Below are 23,186 nucleotides of genomic sequence, written 5' to 3'. Positions count from 1 at the left end.
CCTGTCAGTCAAAGCTGAGAAAATAAAATTGAATTCCAGTGTAATTATTCATAAGTAAACCCATTGCAGGAAAAGTTGACATTTTTCTTTTTTGAATGTGAATTATACATAAATGTAGAAGAAGTAAGTGATCCAATTATGATGGTGTTTCTTTCCAAGTTGATAAGTTGGTTCATAAAAATAGGTCCTATTCCTAACCTAATTGTATTCAAACATTTTAGTTAATTTGCTACTCATAATTTAGCATAATGTGATCGAGATATCTTGACTTTATGGAGATTTATGCAGATTCTGAGATATCTGACAAAGTCTTATGAGTGAGTCAGCAAGTATTAGTCTGCTTTTTTTCATAAGCACTCAATAGATTCAGCATGAAAATTATAGACCTTTTCATCAATACTCAAGTGCAGATCACCTAAAGCGCACTGCAGATCAGAAAGTGAATATTAATACTGCCTTTCATTTGATGACACTCAAACAGAATTTTGGGCCTTCCAAACCCCTACAGAATAACACTGCTTAGTGTTTTTTCCCCTTTGGTCCCTGGGCTGGAAGGGAAAGGTCTGTCTCTATGGAAAAAAACAAAACTGATTTTTCAGGATCCTGCTATGAAGCAGGGAGCACATGAAACCATTAAATCTATGGATTTGATTGCAATTTCATTGGCTATTGACAAAGTGAACTCTATTTCCAGGCAAAATATAATCTTCTAAAATCAGTTTTCCCCCAGGGCAACCCAAACCTGTGCTTACTGGCATCATTTTTGCCCAACTTTTTTTCTTGGACTAATGTACCAAACTGTACATTTGCTCTGGAGTACTAAATATCAACCATACAATTCTTACAGCTCAATAATTTTCATAACCAGTTGATCATCTAATTATGAGGGTAATATTATACTCTGACATCTTCAAGACAGCCCTTTCCACTTCAATCTGCATTATAATGCCTCATTGAAAATTGTACTGAATTATATACTCAGCCTTGGCATTTGCTCATTAGAGATTAGGTGAGTAAATGAGTTTATCTCTAGGAACATTTGGGGTCTAAAATCCATGTGTCATCCCCGAGGCAAGAGAGCACGGGACTGAGTTGGGCAGTGAAATCTGTGCACTGATAATCTTGTCTAAATGGAGGATCATTATTTTCTGATCACTAAAGGCTCATTGATCAGTTTTCCTTGGTATTCTTATGGACCGTTTTTCTGACAGCCAAAGTGTTGAATTCTGTTGTCTCTAAAGTTTATTGCAAAGGACATAATATGTTTGCACTCTTTCAAAGACCACCACAAACTCAATGGCCTATGTTTTTAGGCATTTGTTAGTAAAATCTAACAGCATCTGACCATTAATTGGGTTTTCAGATGCTTTGGGGACTTTTAAGGTCAGCAGAAACAAAAATTTTTGTTTTAATTTAAATTTAACTTTAATTTCCCTACAGAGGAAAATTCTTTTTATCAGGACACTAATCCCAGCTCACCTCACCCCTGATGCCACAAGGCTGAGTATAGAGCATGTCCCACTGAAGATATTTAATGGATGTAAGATGACAGGAGCCCTGCTGTGTATTAAAAATGGTTACATGCCAGCAAGAAAAAAAGGAAATAAAAAAGACAGCATGTTGCTGGGATTGGTGTAGAATTTATCATCCCTGGAGCTGGAGAGTGAGGGTGCGTTGACTTGAGAAAGACGCAGAGAAATCCCTTGATTTGCTTCTCGCTCTCCTCCCTGCTGCAGAAGCTCAGTGTAAGCCCTACTACTCGGATTACTCCCGTTTTCGCCTCCTGATCCACCAGATGTGCACCAGCCACTACCTGGATCTGTTCATCACCGGCGTCATCGGCCTCAACGTCATCACCATGGCCATGGAGCACTACCAGCAGCCAAAGGTACTGGGACAGCTGGTGGGGTGGCCAGGGGGGACATGCAGAGCTGGGATGTGCTGTTGGGCAGGGGTAAGGCCAGGGGTTCTGGGGTGTCTTTATGACACCCCAAAAGTCCTTTTCATGTGGTGTAGCTCGGCTCACTCAGGTTCTTATCAGTCCCTCCGGCGCTGGAAAGTGCCGAGGCCCAGGCCCTGGTGGCCACAGGCGTGAGCTCCTGGGGTTTGGCTGGGTGTTCAGTCCAGAACAGGCTTGCACAGATCCAAGAAAAGGAAAAAACAAAGGTCCAGGGAACTCCTCTGCCTCAGCTAGCTAAAACTAACTAAAAGCCAGAGAGAAGCTCTGTCCCGCTGTCTGTCCGTGCTGCAGACACCACAGTCCAGGAGCAGGATTTGGGGAAGTGATGTTTTTCTTTAACACAAACTGCACTTCTTCTTCCCCCTCTCTTGCTCTCAAAGCCAGTCTTAAAGGTGCAGAACTTAATATATAACATAAACCAGACGATTGGGGATACCAGTATCATAAAGCCACCCCAGGACAGGTTCTGACAGACCTTTGCCAGTGGAGTGTAGCCATCCTGCAACTGGCTCCCAGCTCAATCCAGGGATTTTTTTTTGGGAAACCAAAATGAGACTGGAATCAGGTTTGCTTGCATTGCTAGATTAGATCATCATTGGTATCTTCTATTTTACTCAGGTTCACACCCACCCTCTCACCACATCCCCTCCAAGGAAAAAAAAAAAAGAGAGAAAAAGAAAAAAGTATAGAAGAATTTGGAAAATGGGGTTTTTTTGCAGTTTCTTCTAAAACCCCACTGTCCAACAGGACCTGGTTTTCACAGGAATTGACTTCCATGCTGGTCTTTAAAATACATTTTAATATGTTAGTGTGCTTAAGTTCCTGGGTCTTAGTCATCCTGTGAAAATGAAAACAGCCTGTCCTGAGATGTCAAGTCTTTTGTGCATAAGAATGAAATGGAAACAGCTGCCTTTGCCACATAACTTGCACTTACTTTTATTAGCTACTTCCAGAATGAATAAATATAACACACAATAGGAGGAAGTATTCTTTAAAATTAGACAGGACTTGAATACTTAATATAAAAAAACCCCGAACAACTAAAACATGCAAATGACAGGGGTGGGGGGAAATATTCTCCAGTCTATCATAAGCCAAAAGTGAAAGGCAACAAGCCCAGTTTATTTTTTAGAGTCCGGGTCACCTTTAAATACCCTGGAAGGCTCATTGCATGCTTCAGTCATTTGATGATGAAAAAGGTTGTTGGCGAAGGAGCCAGGGCTGGAGTCACTCTAGAGTGTGTCTTACCACAGTCACTTTGCAACTACATTTTCTCTTCTATTATAAAAATGTTGGGCAGGCTTTTGTTTTTTATTTTCTTTAGAAAAATAACATTTTGTCTCTATCCCTCTGTGTGTCTGGGTAGCAGGTCCAAGCTTGGGCTGTGCTGGGATGACAGCATGGTCAGAGTCATACACAAGCTTGAGTCCTGCTGAATCAGGGCCTGGAAACCTCTCTGGTCTGGGTGATGGATGGCTGGGATCCTGAAGATATTTGAAGGCTAAATGTACCAGAGAGATTTATATCCAAACTAGTGATTTGTTGGTGCTGAAAGGGGTTGGTTTTGGGATATACAGGATGCCCTGGGGATGAGACCCCAGAAGGAGATGCTTCAGCTCCTGGAGAGGCAGGAATCCTACAGTGTGCAGAGGGATGGTTTGAGTAAAGAGCTGCTGGGAAAAATCTGCTTCTGCCAGCTAAATATGCTCATTTGCTGCAGAGCCCAGTGCCCTGCAGTACAGCAGGGAGACTTGCTCAGAGCCATGGCTTCCTTCAGCAGCTGGGCTTGTGCTTATTCGTCAGATGAGGTGGTTGGTGTCCATGGATGCTTGAAGCTAAACTGTAGCACAGAATGCATGACTTAATTCCTGTTGCTGTGATTTCTCCCACTCAGGGATCAGCAAATGTTGGGTTTGGTCTGTGGGCACATCTCCCCTGTTCCCTAACACTGCCCTGGACATGGTTATTACCATCCTATTTGCCAGCAGGGAGAAAGTCAATGCACATTACTTAAGAGGCCATGAAGGATACTGCTACCACAGTGTTCCTTCATGAGCGAGGCTTTTGGGGATGAAATCACTTCTGATGTAGCTTAATGCCTGATTCTGCAAGAGTTGTCCCAGCCAGGATGCACTTGGATTAAAGACCAGACTGACTTCTGCAGAGGGAAGGGCACCAGAGGAAAATGCAAGGCACTTGCTGCTCCTGGCATGTCATCCCTCTGTCGTGCTCCTTGCCAAAAGCTCAAGGTGAGGAGTAATGGCAGGCTGTCACCAAGGAGCCATTTTGGCCAGCACTTGCACAAATGAACAAGTGGGATGAAGTTCAGCTCTCTGACAAAAGCACAAGAGTTTTGTGCTGCTGAGACCAGCAAATGCAGCAGCTCTTTCTGCACACCCCAGTGATCCAGCTGGGGCTGTGCTGCTGCTGAGGGGGTGAGTTGTGCCTTGGGCTTGTGTCAGCCCTTCCTGGGATCTTATCAGCAGGCAGCAAGTGCACTCCATGAATCCCTGGGACTTTTCCCTGGGACACTTTTCATCAGAGAGGGTCTGTGTTTGAAGCCTTTTAACTGTGATGGGTAAGTGATGACACAAGAGTCAGGTTTGGAGGCAGCAAAGGCCCTCTGCACAACAAGCATCTAACCCCAGTCCTGTGTCCACATCCCAGGTTCTTGACGAAGCCCTGAAGATTTGTAATTACATCTTCACCATTATCTTTGTCCTGGAATCTGTTTTCAAGCTTATTGCCTTCGGGTTTCGCCGCTTCTTCCAAGACAGGTAACAAAAGATCCACTGCAACCACAGGGTCAGCAGCAGGCTCTGTGGAGAGCTGCCCACATTCCATGTCCTGAATTCCCATGCTCTGGCCCATGCTGATATGTGTGAAGGCTTTTTGATGTGACTGGTTGAAGGCTGGGTAGGTGGAGGCTTGGGATGTAAGCTGGAGGACAGATTGTGCAGGCCAAGGAGTGGGATTGAACCATTTTGGCCCTTGGGAGTGGATGAAGGAGGGACAGATCTCCACCAGGCAGCCAGTTCTCACACCAGTTGCTTGTCCATGTAATCAAGAGAACCTGCTGAAGTGACAAAAATTATGTCAAGAGAAAGAATCTAGCCCTCACTGAACATGAAAGAAAGAAAGGACCTCTCTTTTATGCAGATGAGGAGCAGTGGATGACATTATGTCTTTATCTAGATTATCCTCTCTTACCTCAAAAACACAAACTTTATGTCCTTAGTGGATCTTTCTCCCATTTTTGCTTTCTTCAATGTTAATACCAAGAACAGGGCACTAAGCAGGCATGAGCCCTTCAGCATCCAGTGGATGGATCCATCCCTGTCTCCACATTTTGTGTGTCTGTGCTGGAATTACCACTCTCTCCAGACTGGCACAAATCCTTGGGGTCTTTCCTTCACCCAACACAACTTTTTTACAAGGACTGGCCACGGGGTCCTGTTCTGCCCGGGACAGATCTCACATTGAGGTCCACAAGAGTCATGTCTAGAAGTGGCCAGACAGACAACACAGTGTCTCTCCTGAGGTTTGGAGCCTCTGGGTAGAAAACTACCCAGCTTTTGTTCCTCTTTCCCCTCAGTCAAGGATATCTTTGGAATTGGCTGGTTTTCTAATGAGATTCATTAGTTACGATTTCATAACATCACTGCTTTTGTATAATACCCTCAGAAAAATCCTGCAGATTCATTTGAGTGCTCAAAGCACTGAAATGACTGGAATTCGTGTGAAACAAGCTGCTTCTCATTGTCAGCTTCTTAGGAGACGTTAAACTTCACTTTGTATTGTCTCCAGATGGAACCAATTAGATCTGGCAATTGTGCTGCTGTCTATCATGGGCATCACTTTGGAAGAGATCGAGGTGAACGCTTCACTGCCAATTAACCCCACCATTATCCGGATCATGAGGGTTCTCAGGATCGCTCGAGGTGAGAGGGATGAAGCAGAACTGACTCGTGTTTGAGGTACATGGCCAGCAGCAGGAGAGAGTTAAGCATTGGGAAACAGTACTGGGGTATATCCCCATCATGATGTGCATAGTTCTGGCATCAACAGGCTGTAAACAAATAAAAGAACAATGGGGGGAAATAGTTGCAAGGAGCCAAAAAGCTGAGCCAACTGACCATGTGTTTCTGCCTTAAGAGGGCTCGAAGGCTGGGAGCTTAGAAATTAAGGAGAAGTAGCTGTGGCAGTAACTCCCAGAGATGTACCTGGGAAAATTGCTCCAGTCAAATCAAAGTTGTCTCTAACAGGGATTAAAGAACACAAGCTTGAGTACATTTGCTTTAAAAGATGAGCATCTAATGAATTTAAATTCCCATGAGGCTTTACATCACACCACTTTGTGACAAAGAATGCCTTGTCACTCTGTATCCATCTGTCCTCTCAGACACATTCCCAAGTCAGGGAGCCAACTTCTTCTGGGCTTGATTTTTCAAAACGTGGAGGCGTCAGGGCCAAATTATGAAGATGTAAAATGTGAGTGCTCAGGCCCTTAATGAAGTACTGCCAGGCCCTCCTGAAGGGTATTGTGCTCTGAGGAATAATTGTTTTGATTACAGCCCACATCTAAGCAGAGAAGGAGCTGGAGGAGAAATTAAGTGCTGCTGTGTCTCAAGAGGGGGGGAATAGTGCAGTTTTCTGTGCATTGGATCCCTTTCAGAATTAAAAATACATGCAGCTTCCAATTGGAAATGCAACCTTCTGGAAGAGATGTGTAAATCATTCTTCAGTGAATCATGTATGAAAGTGGGTAGCCTATGGAAGTAGGAAAGTAGCCCCAGGGCTGGGAAAGGAACTGCTCACGATAACCGGAGGAAGGAGATGAGTCCAACACAGATAAAGTGGGGAAGGAAGAGTCAGGCAGAGTGATAACGCTTTCTCCAAGTCTCAGAGTAGGTGATGCTGCTATTCATGGGATTTTGATAGTATCCAGGCAACAGGGAGCTATGTAAAAAGGCCAGGGACTGTAGCAGCTAATGGGGAACACTTGACAAGATTTCGCATTTCTCCTCCTATAATCTGTGCTCCTGGGAGAGGGACTGAGTTTGTGCCTCTGCCAATGCTGCCATCACCATACTGCAAATGTGTTTTCCACAGTGCTGAAGTTGCTGAAGATGGCTGTGGGGATGAGGGCCCTCCTGGACACTGTGATGCAAGCACTGCCGCAGGTAACCCACTGCCATATCAAACCAGAGCTCTCTGGCCCACAGCTCATTTCCTATTGCACAGGAATGCTAATCATTTTATCTTTGCTGTCATTGGAGGATCACATTTCCCTCTCAAAGCACTGAGATACAGTCCTCACGTTGAGGTCATTTTTGCCCTGAAGCAATTTAAGTTTTGGATTAAAGAATACAGCAAGAAACAGGTCTGGAACAAAACAAAAAAATCAAATGAATGTTCTTTTTTTTGTGTGTTTTACCCCCCATTTCTTTTTCTCTTTTCAGGTGGGGAATCTGGGCCTTCTCTTCATGTTGTTGTTTTTCATATTTGCAGCTCTTGGAGTGGAGTTGTTTGGTGACCTCGGTGAGTCTTCCCGTGCGGGTGGGAGGGGTGGGAATGGTGTGGGAATGGTGTGGGAATGGTGTGGGAATGGTGTGGGAATGGTGTGGGAATGGTGTGGGAATGGTGTGGGAATGGTGTGGGACAGGAGTCTCACGGCTGTGCTTGGTGTCACAGAGTGTGATGACACACACCCCTGCGAGGGGCTGGGACGGCACGCCACATTCAGGAACTTTGGGATGGCCTTCCTGACCCTCTTCCGAGTATCCACAGGAGACAACTGGAATGGGATAATGAAGGTGAGTGTTGAGGTTTTTGTTGGCAAACGTTCTAGACGTGAAATTTGCCAAATCCACTCAGTTTTGTTCATGAAAGGAGAACCCATTGCAGACTGAGGTTCATGCTGCAATCTCTTCACATCCCTCCACCTCTTACTTCCATGGTTGAGTTGATAAGTGTTAGGTAATAGGTTGGATCTCCAGGGTCTTTTCCAGCCTGGCTGATTCTGTGATCATTCCCCCGCTGTTTCCAGGACACGTTGCGTGACTGTGACCAGGAGTCCACCTGTTACAACACCGTCATTTCCCCCATCTACTTCGTCTCCTTCGTGCTGACAGCCCAGTTTGTCCTGGTGAACGTGGTGATCGCTGTGCTCATGAAGCACTTGGAGGAGAGCAACAAGGAGGCAAAGGAGGAGGCAGAGCTGGAAGCAGAACTGGAGATGGAGATGAAGACCATCATCCCCAGCCAGCACAGCCCCTCAGACATCTTTGCGTGGACAGGCACCACCAGTGGAGAGAGACCCGAGAGCCCCCACAGATTCACCAATCCCATGCAAATCAAGGTGGATTCTCAGCTCTCACTAGCTTATCATATGGTGAGAATCTCTGTTGGAGGGTGAGGAGGGCTTGATCTGCATTTTTGCTGGGGAAAGACTTGCACGAGTTGGCAATGAAAGAGGTGTGTACCAGATGTCCTGGGCTTGTATTCCCTGCTGTCTGCTGCTGACTCTTGCGTGGTTTGGGAACCAATGCTGCAGGGAAGACACCCCAGTCAGGTCTCCAGACCACCTTGATGCATCTGTTTGGAGGGAGAGAGTTTTGCAATTTACTCTGCATGTCAGCTCAAGCCACAGAGTTCAGAGCTAGCTCCAAATTTAGTTTAATTCAGAGTTTTGACTGGTCCTTTGTGATAGCAAAATCATGAGCATAATGTGTTTGCTTTTCTAATACAGACCATGAACCACAACATAAAAGAGGAATAAAACTTGGCTAATCTTTGCTTCAGTATTAAATTTGTTTTATGTAACCTCAATTTAAAATTCATCCCCACAGTCAGGCTCGTAAGAAAAGATTCTTTTAACAATAGAATAATCCAGAGGAGACTCAAACCTGAGCTCACCAGAGCTGGTGGCAGAACTCCCACCAGCAGGAGCATGGCTGTAATGTGGGAGCTGCTATGAGCTGCACCACATCTCCCTAAAGGACAATTTTTGGATGAAGATTCAGTTTGAGGAATGAGAGGTGAGATCAAGCCCCAGACAAGTTCTTTGGGAGGTCATTGAACTGAAATTACTCAGGAAATACAGTCCAGCCTTTTTTTAGTCTTAGCTGATTGCAAATTGGGTTAAACTCTACGCAGACCTCATTAACTTTTATTACATCTTGATTTCACAACAGCATATCTTGGCCTCAGCCTGGGGTGGACTAACGTGTATTTTAATGCATGAAAAACTCATTTGTGATCTTTAGTCCAAGGGTGAAAGAGAGTAAATCCCTGCTTAAGCTTTGTTTCAGTTCCTAAGCTACTGGAAATTTCTGGTGCCATTAAAATCTCTGATGTCTGAGATGGAGTCCAAAGCTGCTCTTTGGCTCAGGAAAAAGGAGTTCAGGGCACGTGGGGAAATACAGATTTACTATGTCCTCTAGGAAGAAACAACACATCCCAGCTGGTGCTGTATGTGTTGAGCAGAGTTGAGTTGGCAAACTGTCCTCAGCCCTGTTGTCCTGTACCAGGACTGAAACTGGCAAAAAAGAGAAATTGCAAAACTGTGAGACAAATCAGTCAGAATGACACCCTCACTCTACAGGCTGCTAAACCTGCCCTCTCTGAAGGCAGCCTGGGGAAGGGTTTATTCCAGTCATAACCTTCAGAGTGTGTTGCTTGCTCTTTCCTTCAAACAGAAGCCTCAGAAACCTCCAGGAGATCTTATTCTCACTATTTATTTTCCCAGCCAAAATCTTCAGGGAAAATCTGATGCTTGAGCTTGATAGCAGAGGAATACAATTCCCAGGACACAACCCTGGCAAGGACAGCATGCTCTTTTGTTTGCCTCTTTCCTGGGATTTTTGCACTGTGTGCTGTTTGACTGTAGCGCTGGTCCTCATCTCATTGTATGCATTGGGCATTCCCTACGTGGAAGGTGCACCCTGAAATCGCTCCCCTGCTGCCTGCAAAAGCCAGACTCTGCTCTGTACAATCCCAGTGCTGTGGCCAGCTGGTTTGACATTGGCCAGATCACTGAGGGCACCTCAGCCCATGTCTGGCCCATGAATTAGTGACCTGTCACAAGTCCATCCTGCTCAGCTGCAGCTTCCGTGGACAGGACACTCAGCTTCTCTCCAGTCAGGTTATTTTAATTTCTGTGCCCTCTGGATATGGATTTAGGTGTCAAGTATTAGGTCCTGCAGCTCAAAAGCATGAGCCATGTGTATAGAAGCCTTGCAGCAAATAGTGTCCTGTTGAAGTTGACAGCCCTGATGGGAAGGAAGGCGCTGCTCAGCCCCCAGGAATGACTGTCTGTGTTTGCTGAGAGGGAGATTGTCCCCAAGGAGGGCCCTGGGTGGGAGCAGCCACGGTCTCGGGGTCGCTGCTGTCACCCCATCTCTCGTAATGTCTGGGAAAGCTGTCTCTGCTCACCGTGATATTACTGCACTGTTCTCTCTCCTTTTCTCCTGTCCCGTTGTTCCTGTTACTGCTGTTCTCCTTGAACGTTTCCACCTTTTTTCCCCCTCTTCTTTTTTTTTTTCCCCCCTCATTCTGTTCACTGGGTTTGACATGCTGTCCTTTTCTTCTCTCTGTCTCTATCCCTCGCCTTTTTCCTCCTCTCTTTTTGGCTTGCTTTGTCTCTCTCTGCATGCTGTACACCACCCTTCCTAGGAAAGGCACTTGTTTGATACCATATCACTGCTGATCCAGGAATCTCTGGAAGGAGAGCTGAAGCTGATGGACAACCTGTCAGGCTCTGTGTGCCATCATTATGCCCTCCCAGCTCCCGAATATTACAACTCTGAGAACCAGGTTAATATTCCTAATTTCCTGCAAAGTGTCCATCCAAACTCAATTTGACTGAGACCTTTAATAGCAAGTTAAAGTTCTTTATGTAATGCAGTCACAGGGGTCTGGAAGCATAAAGCAACACTTTGGCTTTTTCTGTGGACATAGATGATGTTGTGTATCAATGCAAGAGGAAGAGAACATGCCCAGACTTTCCCTTGTCAACACAGTAAGAAGCTTTTCATTGGGATTTACAGTTCATGGGTGTTAGTGGGGAAATGCACAAAATTCCATCTCCATCCTTCAGTGGGGTTCTTATATTTGGCTTCCTGCTCCTGAGCAGGGCTGACTCCACAGCAGTGTCAGGGCTTGTCTGCAGAGCCTGCAGCACAGCGTGAGGCTTTCCCAGAGCAGAGTTTGAGCTGCTGGGGATCATCAAATGATCCCTGTGTTCTGTGCTGATTTCAACTGCCTGAAAATCCACTTTTGAAGGGTTTTCCTGAAGAGGCTTCTTGCAAATGGGTCACTGTAAACTAGATCCTCCTCTCTGATCTAGTGAATTTAGGAGGGGAGGCAGCCTTTAATGATGAACATAAATAACCCTGCGCTCCAGTGCTTTCTCCAGCAGACAGTGCTTGTTTAAAATTAGTTCATTTACTTCCTAGAATAAAATACTTTTTAAAGTGTGTTATTCTTCTGAGCAAATATTTTCTCTAAAACATAGCAGTGACCATAATAATAATTCAAGCACACCTATTTTTTGCTGCAGTTGGGATGGAGCAAATTCCATATTTTTTGATCTATTTTTCCCCACTTTCTGGCTAAAAAGAACAGAAGTTTTCTTGTTAAATTAGAGTACTTGTTTCTGAGCTCACTGACACTCTAAATTACCCAACTTCTGATGGTTCATCAGAGAAAAGGAACAAGCTTAGGTAAAATGAAATCCTGCTGCAGGTCTTTATATAGAAGGATAACATCTCTCCCTCTGATTGCTCCATATTGTATCCCAGAGTTTATTAAGCTATAGGAAGTGGTTATCTCTAATATTGCCAGAGGAATAGAGACAGTAGTTTTGGCAGGGAAGGCAGAGGGTCAGTAGGAAACTCAGTGAGAGCTGGTTGAAAATTTTTTGTCACAACATTTTTCACCAGAAAGTGCTGCTGCAGCAAAAAAAATGGGTTTGTTTTGACATTTCTGTAATGGAAAAATATAGCTTTCCAGTTTGCAATGGCTTTTTCTTTTAAAATTTAAGCTTTTTTTTTTTCCCCCTGCTCTATAATTAAAACTGGTCTAAATCAGTTGGATGTTTCCAACAAAATGTTTTGACGGCTTCAAACTCAATTTTGGGTTTGGGAAGGCTGAAGTGGGGTGATGTTTTGTTTACATTTTGGCGTTTCTGTTCACACCATTTGTCATGTTCTCAGGCAACTCAGGAATTTAGAGCAGCACTGGGACTTGCTGAAAGCAAGTGATTAATAGCAGCTCCCAGCAGGCAGGAGCTGCTGGTGTCCACCATGCTCCTGCACAGATTTTTGCTGCCTCTGGTTGCTGGGTCCCTCTCAGGGATTCCTGTCCTCAGGCTGGCAGCCTTTGCAGTGATGCCTTTTTGGGGAGCCTCATACGAAATCAGGGGCTCCAAATCATCTCTCTCATCCATTGCCAGCAGATGACTGTGCTAGAGAAGATATCAAAGCTGAGGTTAGATGAGAGGAGTCCAAACCTCTTACTTATCTCAGCTGAATTTTGAGCCTCTCCAGGCTCACTCATCGCTGAGTTTGTTCCATCCCATGGCTGCCATTTCTAAGAGTGAGAAAACCCAGTCCTTTGAGAACTCCAGTGTAAGAGATCTGGGCCCCTCTGTTTTCTCTTGGAAGATTTATTGCTGCTGAAAGACTTTTCAAGCATAGAGGATGACAGAAAGAAATGCACAGTGAGAAGTGAACAGTAAGCACCTGGAACTTGCCCAGAGTAGATGGCCCTGCAAGTGTGAGCCAGGTCTGGAGGTTACCTGGTGAAATTCCAGTCCTGGTGCCATGAGCACTGTGTCCAGGGAGGGATCTGGGGATAACTGATCCTCCTGCAGGGCAGACACCCCCTCTTCCAGTGCCTGCCAGCACTGCTGCTGCCCTAGGGGAGATGCCACTGTCCCCTTTTCCCCCTCTTTTTCCTCCAACATCAGAAGTGACATTTTCACATTTCTTATCAAAATACCTCTGTGTCTAGGGAGAGAGCTTCATCAATGATTTGATAAGGACATTTATTGGTTGATTGAATGTCTTCAGTGGGGATCCATTTGTGCAAGACACATGAAAACAGGAGTGTGGCTGTGTAGAGCTGATTCCGAAGTCAGGATTTCTCAATGCCAGAGGAGACATTTGGGGCAAGGCCTGAGGGGCATTTGGGGGCTGAAAAATGCAGTTGGCTGTTTTAGTAGGATGGTTATTGGTGACACTGGAGGCTCTATAGCCAGCCAAAATGAGCTAAAAGCACCAGGAAGGTGTTTTCTGACCAAAATCAAGGTTTAAATTTCTCCCTGTGCCATTTTAGCCATGAGGAAGTGAATTATGGTCTCACCTGCTGCTTGGGGGGTGGTGGGGAGAGTCCCTGCAGCCTCCCTGGGGCACAGGAAAAGGCACACTCCACACCCCACCTGAATACATGGGTTTGTTTTTTGGGGAATCTTTGAAGACTCAACAAGTTTAGCTTAGAAACCAGCATGGTTATTGGGGTGGGACAACTTCAGAGAAATCAGATCTTGAAACCTCTTGTATTTAATCACAGCCAAGAGGATGAATCTCTCTATTACAAAAGTAATGTTTCCTTTGCTTCTTCATGTAGACAGGAGAACAGCAAAATACAATTCTAGCATTAGTGTATGGTTTTAAACCCCCTCCCAGATCCTTGGTAAGCACTAAAGTATAAATGTCCCATTCCTTTCTTGATTTCTTCATTATATTTCATTTCTTTAATGTTCTGTCCCCGGTAACAATGTGTATGATACAGCTTCTCCCACTGCAGGGATATTGCTTTAGTGTCTAGAAGTACTTAGATTATGATACTTTTTTTTTTTCTTTCTTTAATTTTCTTTTCCAAAAGATTTGTGTCCTGGTTTCTTATGTTTAATCATCTCTCCCTTTAGATCCCTCTAGCTGAGATGGAGGCTCTGTCTCTGACGTCAGATATTCTCTCTGAAAAGTCCTGGTCCTTAGCTCTGACGGATGACTCTTTTGCTGATGACATTAACACACACTTACTTAATGCTCTGGAAAGCAATGTACATACACTGGTCACTGTGTAGTCTGATGTTTACAGGGTTCAAAATACTGCTGCCATCTCTCTGCACCTGTCTAATGGCATTTCCAGTTCCAGCCCCTTCCCAAAGAGCACCAGCCTCTTCCCTGAACAGGATGCTGTCCTTAATGCCATTAGGTCTTGGCTTTTGTCACTCTTGTCCCCAGCCTTGGCTCCTTGTGAGGAACAAGTACTTCAAGTAGTTATTTCAATTTTTCTTTTGGTGTCTTACATATAAACAATGTATTTTCTACAAGTAGAACAAATAGTAAAAAAAAAACCAAAACCAAAAACCAACTTTAGAAAGCATCAAGGTTGAAATTTCCTCCCCATCTGAAACAAATCAGTGATGCTACCTGAAGAGTCCCCTGTGAGCTCATGACCCATTTCCTCCTCTGCTGAAGGGCCAGCCCCAACACTTCAGTTTGGAGTGGATTTTTGTCACTATGAACAAAGGCACCACAAGGCTTTTTGCATGATTGGTGCCAGACTGTTTCTTTTACAAATATCAAACGGGGATCTCTCCAAGATGATGCTTGTTTTGCAATTTTTTTCTAGCAGTCACCATGCTGGAAAAAAAATTTTTTTTGACTATTCAGTGTCTTTTTGACTGACATAACCAGTATTTTGAACCCTGCCTTAACCATCTCCTCTTTGAAACATTAGATATTTTTAGCTGTGTAGCGGTCAAGTGCTTTTTTTCTGCTGTACAACAGACATAACTCCTTTCCCAACATTTTTAGATCATTCTTGTTTTCTTTGTTGTTGTTCATGTACCCGCCTTTGGATGTTTGTGTTGTTCATAAATTTTTTGCCATATTAGTTGACTGTCATCCTAATTAGCAGTTATTTGAGAAACATCTCTTAAACCGTGACAATATTTCCCATCATGCTTCATGGCATCCTGTGAAAAAGATTTTTTTAAACCCCATTTAACTTCTTTACGAGGCTTTTTGTTTCAAAATTAGTATGGAGAGTTGGACAGAGGAGAAACCCTCCTAGTTTTGAATCTGATTAGACAACACTGTTGGACAGCATTGCAAAGTCTCAAGGGTATAGCCAGGAAAGATGGTTTTTCTCCCCTCTCCAAATAAAAAAAAAAAAAAGGAAAAACTGTATTGAACAAAGGATTTTGTAAAGTTTTATCAATAACAAAAAAGTGTTTGGTCACAACAGTTGCCCAAACTCCTGAAAAACTGCAAGCTTTCATTGAAATCTCTTCTAAATGAAATATTTTTGCACTTCATTTGGATGAAGCTTTAGTTGGAAAAAAAAAATTTTTTTTTTTTTTCAAGGAAAATTTGGACTTGATTTTCAGTCAAGCCAAAACAACACATTTTTCAAAAGTACCACTGAACCAAAAAGTCATGTGCTCCCACTGCTCTGTGGGCTGGCTTAGGAAGGATCATTTTGCAGCCACTTTCAATGGTCTTCATGAATTTCACTCATAAGATTCCCCCCCAAGATGATCCAAAAGTGGAAATTACCTATATTGGATCCTGTCAATGAACCTAAAGGTTCACTGGTGGTTGGATTTGGATGGGGTCTCAAATCCCAGTTCTCATGTTCAGATTCAAATGGGTTTGAGTTTGAGATCTCAGGTTTCAGGCCACCTTTTCTGCTTTAAGCTCAGCAGTTTGACAGTGAAACAGCGTGAACTGGGTAGAAGGGGAAGGCAGGGAGGGACAGAGAGGTTCCCAAATCCAAACTCTCAGCTTTACCAGCACAGGTTCTGTTCTCCTTCCCCAAGATGTATCAGGAGACTGCAGTCTCCCTTAACTAGTCTGTATCCATGATCTACCCACATCAGCAGTTTCCCAGGGACTGAAACAAATGCTGTGCAGCAGTGCATACCTGTTTTGTTCATTAAATTTGCAACAGTGATATTTTTTTTTCTCTTCCCCATCTTTTCTTCTTTTTTTCCTCTTTTTTTTTTCCCCCCTTTCTGCAAATTCCTTTTAATCTCATCATATTTCTTGTGCAAATAAATGTGGTGGTGAAATTTTGTTTTTATGATTGAAGGATAAAATTGGGATCAAAAAAATCTCTGTTGATTCCAGAAAACCTGTAAAGCACTGAGTAAAGGGAAAATTTTTCAGAAAATAAGATCTAAAGTTTTCCAAAAATAATCAGCCAAATACTGTACTAGACTACTGTAGCATAAACTTATTCCTGCATTTTTCATTTGAGACATTTTACCAATTAAATAATTGTTTCATTAGAAATACACTGGGAAGATGACCTTGATTCCATTTTTGCTGATACTCTCCAAGACAATAACACGTAAGAACATTTCTGAGATGGATATATTTTCTTAAGAAATCAGACCTGAATCCACTCAATATTGCCTCTGGGGCTGCCTATTCCAAGAGTCTCTTTGGCTGTAAAAATTCCACAGTTAATATTTATACAATAACCCTTGCTTGCATTAGATCCCTTCTAATCAGAGAATGGCTTTCACCCTGAAGGAGTAGGTTTAGATATCTTTCTCAATAGAATAGGTTTAGTTACTCATTATGTGAGAAGAAAATCCAATAAAATTGTTCTGTGACCTAGAACAGAATATATTTTTGATAAACTAGTTTTTACATTTGGGTTGGGTTTTTTTTTTTGTTTGTTTTTCTTTCTTTTATGGTCAGAAGAAGAAACTACTCCCCTTTGCAAAGGCCTGATGAGGACACCTAGGCAGCAGAGGGTCAAAGTTGGGCCAAGAATGTGACCTTTGCTGGCCTTGAGGCATGATGCCTTCTTTGCATATCCCTGAAATAGTCATGGTTTATTGCTATGGTGTGTCTCCCTCTGTTTCTGTGGTCCATTGTGTGAGAGTTTGTTGACAACCCCGCTGGAGGGGATGGCTCCTGGTAGCTCCATTTGTGCACCCTGTGCATGCCCATCGTGCCATCCTGGTTGCAATGGCTGTCGCTCACGTTTCTGGGCACTTCTCCTCTTTCCCACCCTTCCATGCCTGCATTCCTCACATTTTTCTTCCCCTCAGGCTGATCTCCGCTCCAAGGATGACACACTGACCCTGTCCCCCAGCAAGGACCTGCTGAGTGTGAGGAAGCCCTCGGTGGGACGCACCCACTCCTTGCCAAACGACAGCTACATGTTCCAGCCGCCCTACTCCAGCCCCTGCCCTGCTTCCCTGGGTGACAGGAAGCCAGCACATCACAAATCCCAGTCAGGTACATGTCCCTCAGCTGGGAAAAGAGTAGGATTTTCCAACAGAGCAATGGTTTTCCAAGCTCTTCAGTAGGAGGGAGAAAATTGCCACTGGTTTCCAGTCATGCGTCTAGACCTGTGGACTGGCTGTGAACAGACCCTCCACAACTTGCAAAGACCCTCCACAATCTACAAAGCCCTGTTTAACATAATTCCTTTCCTCAGAATTTTTTGGGAATGTGAAAGTGGCCTGGCCCTGCCTGATTCCCTAAGGTTACTGTCCCTACAGTCTGGGTTCCATCTGGCCCACTGGGCCCCAGAGGAGAAATCCCAGCACAGAAATATTTCCTCCTGTCTGTTTTTTGCAGCAGTACCTGTTTGAAAGCTCTGTCTGGGAACATCTGTGAAAGATGGGAAGATGGTGTCTCTAAATGCCTGTAAAATGAACATAAAAGTGCTGAATTGAGACACGTGTCCATGTGAGATAAATGGGAAAATGAGAGAGTGTGGAATTGTTCCTCCCAGTGTGTGTGGTTGGGATATACATCTTGGAGCTAAATTCAGTGATATTCTTAGGGACAGGGAGGGTTGTCCCAAGCTTCACCTCTGCCCCTGTCCTTGGAGCTGCCTCCCAGGGCTTGTCCCTGTGCCCCCAGATCCTCTGCTGAAGTGAATGGAGCCACCTTTAATTTGTACATGCCATCATTTTAGACATTTGTCACTGATAAGACAGGGGAGTTTTTACAAGTTTTTGCCATTTGAAAGCCTCTAAGCAGAACATAATTTCAGCAATGCTCAGAATGGTAGGAGATTTAAACAGATTAGAAATAAGATGTTGAAATTTGCATAGTAATAAGAATTTGGGTGAATAGCGACTGTTGAACAGAAGCAAAAAAAAAAAGTGAGTACAAGGGAGGAAGGTGAATCTGGTGTTGTGAGAAATCTCTGCCACAATACACAATTTTCAAGGTCAAGAGCGGTGTTTTGAAGAATCTGTTTGCACATAATGCTAATGGTGCAGCTAAAATTCCATTGCAAGCAATAGCAAATCTCCCATTACCTTCAGTTGAGCCAGAATTCATGTGTCTCTGTAACAGTCAAGAAATTCCTGACCACATGAAAGAATCATGTTTGCTGCAGAGGGAATTTCCAGTGCTTCATTGTTGACCCTTAACTGGGATGTATTTATACTGTCTTGAACAAAAACTATGTCAACAAGGGACGGGGTAATTTGTGAGTCCCTTCTTTTTTCAACATTTCACTTCCCAGTTTCAGTTTGGAGAACCTGAATAGCCTTACACAACAGCCCTGGCTTTCTGGGCTCAGGCATTGCACCCTTGTAAATCCACAGGAACAACTGTTTCACTGAGGTGTAGCAGAAATACTTTGCAGAGGTAAAGCTAATGTCTTATAACCACATTAAGCAATTAAACCTTTTAGTGTTTTTCTCCTGCTGGTGAAATTCCAATCTTAAGCAGGCCAGAGTGCTGGCAGCTGGGTAAGGTCCCCAAATTCTGACACATCACTGTTTTCTTCCACCTACACTGTCACTGCTTTTCATGGTGTGGGAAGTCACCCCCACCTGTTTACAGTTTGTAATATTATAGAGGGCAGTGAAGACAGCAAGAGGTACCAGGCGCCTCTAATAAATCACCACAACCAAGCCATAATATTTCAAGCTGAAAAGGTTTTGTTGTCAGAAACACTGGCACTTGCAGGAGGCATTTGTTTGAATACTCCTTCGTAATGGGGCTGTTGTTCTGGGAAAGATTCCAGGACAAATGAGATTCTCTGGGATGAGGTCCAGATTAAATTAATTGTTTTGAAAAACGTTGAGCCTGTGTGTAGGGGGAGCACACAGAGTTTCAAACCTTTTAGAAGAAGTAGCCAGCAATCACGAAGGGTCAGGCAGAGGCTGGAGAGTATGTGTTTCCTTCTGGGAGGCTTTGTAAAACCAACCTTGAGAGCTGCCAGGTGCTGTTCCCCTTCATTTCCAGTGTGTGCATGCTGGTTTGGAGATCCCAGCACTTGGTCTCCATGCAGGCTCAGGCATGGAGACCCCTTCTAGAGCCTTTCAAAGTCAGATGTTTGTGGTGCTCAGAAGTGAGGCTGCCTGCAAAGTAATTGGCCCAAAAGCAGGGATGCAGGAATTGCCAGTTCAGATGAACTTGTAGTTCCTTGTGTTCTGTTCTCAACAGGAGCTAGTCCCAGCTGTATCAGGGGGAAATGCCAAGAAAAATGAAATAATAGACAATGCTGGAGTAATTTATTAGTAGATGGGAGTTTTTTTTCCCAGTTCTGGAGGGCCATTTGCTGAATTCAGTGGTTTTGCTGTGCCTATCTGATCCAAGGTGCAGCAGAGAAGTTTTCCTTGGGAGGTCCCTGAGGTTGGGACACAACCCTTGGATGAACATGTCCCATTTCTTCCTCTTCTCCCCCTCGCAAGGTTCAAAGGCATCGGTGCAGTCACAGCCAGCAGACACCAGCTCCCTCCTACAAATCCCAAAGGAACATTTCCACCACGTAAGAGCTCATGACCATTTGGTGGGGGACAGCAAGCCCCGGGTCTCCCAGCAGGCACACTCCCCTTCTGCTGAAAGGCTGCTCCGCAGACAGGTAAGCAGAGTTATGATCATAAACCTGCTGAGCTTTTATATTGATGCATTTCCTGGTGAAGCATGCTTTAAATTCAAGGAGGGATTCACAGAGAAACCTCCAGAGTACTGTAATTCTCCTACAGAAATAACAAAAAGGTTGGTGGTTTTTGATCTGAAAGCCATCCAGGAGTCTCCAAAGAACGTGTGTAATGAGTATCATGTCCTTTGGCAAAATGCCTAAATGTTATCCACGTTGTTAGCACTTTGTTTTTTTTTTTAATCCTCTTCATAAATGCAGCCAAATGCTCCCCTGGGGCTCATTGGGGTTGAGGAACTAATTCTTAACTGCTGTGACTTTTTCAGTGCTTGAAAGGACACAAGGATTGCAGGCTCCATCCCAGGCCACCCCTCCTCTGACTCCTCTGTTTTCCCAAAAGAGGAGAAGTGTTTCATGGAAATTGGTTATCTCATATGCAAAACCATCATGGGAAACATACTGGTTTTTCAGTGAGAATTGAAAATTAAAATATTTTTCCATCAGCTGTGAGGTTTTAAAAAGTTTGAGTATATGCAGAGCAGAACATGTTTTATTTTGCAACCAGTTTTATCTCTGGTTTTTGCCTGGCATTGATTTAAATCCTGATTCAATCAAAGATCTAAGGGATCTAATCAAAGATTCCAGTCTGGTTGATTGGAAGCATAAGTTTAGACTTATCTTTTTTTAGTAAAATACTTAAACTTGTGCTTCACTCTCACATTTTTAAGCATATTTCAATGATTGTGCAGCTGGACCAGGACCAGAAGCACATCTGATTCAAAATCTCTGCTTTATTCAGTATTTCCATGCCTTATTTTATTTACACAAAGGGGATCAGTTCTATTTTTTCAAAAGTAATTTCTTTCCCGTATGAAAATATTCCCATTTCTTTCATCTTTTAATCAACATTGACAAATTAGACAGTTGATTCATTAAGCTCTAAAAATGGATGTGAAGTACCAAGGTTAACAATTACATTAGTCTGTAATACTAAATTGACATAAGAAATTCCTTGCATGTATTCATTTGCATGGAGCTGGCCAGCTATTCCAATCACCACTAATGGGGAAACTAATTGAAGTCATGATTTCAGTTCATAACCACTCTCTCTTGCTTTCTAATGAATAACAGACCCATCCTTTTGAAGAGATGTAGCCAGAATAAATTACTATGTTAGCCATCTTCTCCAGTGTGATTTTGTTCACATCTTTGATGGCTTCTTTTTCTAGACCTTCTCATACCTTTAAGCCAATTTATTACCCTCCTACCCTCCCTCCTTCCCCCTCCCTGCTCATGCAGGGACATGAACATGCTCTTGGAGTGACAGTTCAGAGAGCAAAGAGCTTTGTGAGCAGATACAGTCCCTGGGCAAACCCACGAGGGGTTGCCTTGGGCAGGCTCCTGAGCAGCAAGGAGCTCCCAGTCTCGCAAATGGGAGCAGTCAGGTTGTTCTGGTGATATTGCTGTTACTGTTAATTGCAATCTAGATGGCCAGACACTGGTAAACTTGGTCCTTTAAGAGGCAAAATTCCCTTTACAGCCCCAGCACTTCTGCTTGCTCAGGTGCTCTCTGCTTGATTCCATTTTATTGCTACCACTAATTTCTCACTAGCACATCAAATAGCCCAAACTGGCAAAGCAGTTTGGTTTTCAGTACCCATTTATCCTTATCATTATGTATACTGCATGGAACTCTGATTTAGTTTCTTTTTTCTTTTCCTTTTTCTTTTTCTTTCCTTTTCTTCCCTTTCCACTCATGCCCTCTCCTCTCCTGAATCCATAATAGATAAACCTTATCCATCACATTCCTGGTCCTTGCACTTTCCCTGAGCATTAAAACCTGTGTGTTTAACCTCCCTTTCCCTCCAGAGTGCTGGAGAGCGAGTACAGCCCCCACAGTAACGTCCAGTTTAGACTCCGGAATGTTTGACAATTAGCAATGCACTCGCAGAGGAAGATGAGTGGATCGGATGCTTTGGGAGAACATTCCTGCTGAGGATTACGCTCCTTGGCAGTGCATGGCACAAAGGCTTTTCTCCAGAGGAATTCTACCTGAAATTAAACCTATATTGATTTTGTAGTTCCAGGACTGTGTATCCAAGGTGTAGCCCACACCAAGCTGTGGCTGCTACAGGTGTACACCCCTCTGGGATGGCAGAGGGTCCTTTTATTTTCAAACAAACCAGTAAAACATTTGTACTGTTACTACTAACAACAACCACAGATGCCTGTATCATAGGCAAAGAAAGAGCTGGTGGTGACAAATACTGTCGTGGTGTGCAACACAGGTTGGTGTGCAAGCAAAAGTAATGGCAACAATTACTTTTTGCTTCTGTATTCGACTTCCGTGTGGTCTGTGTCTCTTTTCAGGATATGAACATGATTTCTTCTCCCAAATACTCATTAAAACCACTGGTGCTGAGGAAACCAGAATAACTTCACTCCTGACTGATTAGTTGCCAGTGTTATGCTGTGAAATTTTAACCAGAAAGGATTCACCAGCACTGGATGAAATTGTTTGCCATATTAAATATTCTCTGGGCTGTCCCCATTGACAGAGGGAGTGCAATGTGCAGATGCTGCAATAGACTCTGGTGTTTCTGTGCACACATGGACACATTGCTGCTGATGAGAGCTTTGCTGAATAGAGATCATTTGGCTCAAGTGATCCTTGTGGGACAATATTTATGTAACGTGTATGATCATTTTGGGGTTGATTTGTCACAGAAGTATTCCTTAGCATGAGGAATTGAATAATTTCATCTCCTTACACTTTTCTAAAGGATTGGGACCAGCTCTACACATTTCCTCCAAATCCCCCTGTGAAGATTTTTATCTTTAAGATCATTTAAGAGTCTTCTCAAACGGATACTCTGCCTTTAAAGGCCGTTTAATGAGATTGATTTATAAAGCCTTTTGACAAGGAATGCAGTGTGGTGAAAAGGCAAAGCCTTCAAAACACGCCCAAGGTTCCCTATGCCAGCGGGCACTAACGCTGCGTAAAGCTCCAGACAGCCAAGGCAAAATGTGCCTTAGGAAGCCTGAACTTGAGCATCAGAATGAATTGAAATAATTACAGATTATTATTAGTCCAGCTTTGGACTCCAGTATTTCCATCTCCTGCCATACAACGGTGCAAAGTCGTGGCTCCAGCCTGGGGACCCAAGCCAGGGACAGGCTGTTGCCTTGATGCTGGCACACAGCAGGGTTGCTCTGGTGTTGCTGGCTCTGGGGATAGAGTTTCATGCCCTCAGCATCACCTGAGCTACAGAAGGGAATACACAGGCTCACTTGCACATCTTTCTCTCCTGCTCACACCTGGGCTGCTGAAATTATTGGGGGCTTT

The 23,186-nt window shown here is 43.8% G+C and overlaps 1 protein-coding gene across 1 annotated transcript in view; it reads left to right on the top strand.

Annotated features, from left to right (window-relative positions):
• The window catches only part of CACNA1G (calcium voltage-gated channel subunit alpha1 G), a 142,052-nt gene that overhangs the window by 117,437 nt on the left and 1,429 nt on the right, over positions 1-23,186 (top strand). Inside the window, exons 27-35 of the mRNA XM_058852357.1 lie at positions 1,737-1,888; positions 4,628-4,737; positions 5,768-5,901; positions 7,073-7,143; positions 7,423-7,501; positions 7,655-7,776; positions 8,010-8,354; positions 17,040-17,229; positions 19,653-19,822. Coding sequence (XP_058708340.1) covers positions 1,737-1,888; positions 4,628-4,737; positions 5,768-5,901; positions 7,073-7,143; positions 7,423-7,501; positions 7,655-7,776; positions 8,010-8,354; positions 17,040-17,229; positions 19,653-19,822 — 1,373 coding nt within the window. The remainder of the gene's footprint in view (positions 1-1,736; positions 1,889-4,627; positions 4,738-5,767; positions 5,902-7,072; positions 7,144-7,422; positions 7,502-7,654; positions 7,777-8,009; positions 8,355-17,039; positions 17,230-19,652; positions 19,823-23,186) is intronic.

The sequence above is a fragment of the Poecile atricapillus genome, chromosome 17 (genome assembly GCF_030490865.1).
Source record: "Poecile atricapillus isolate bPoeAtr1 chromosome 17, bPoeAtr1.hap1, whole genome shotgun sequence".
Lineage (NCBI taxonomy): Eukaryota > Metazoa > Chordata > Aves > Passeriformes > Paridae > Poecile > Poecile atricapillus.
This window is presented reverse-complemented; position numbering and strand designations above follow the sequence as displayed.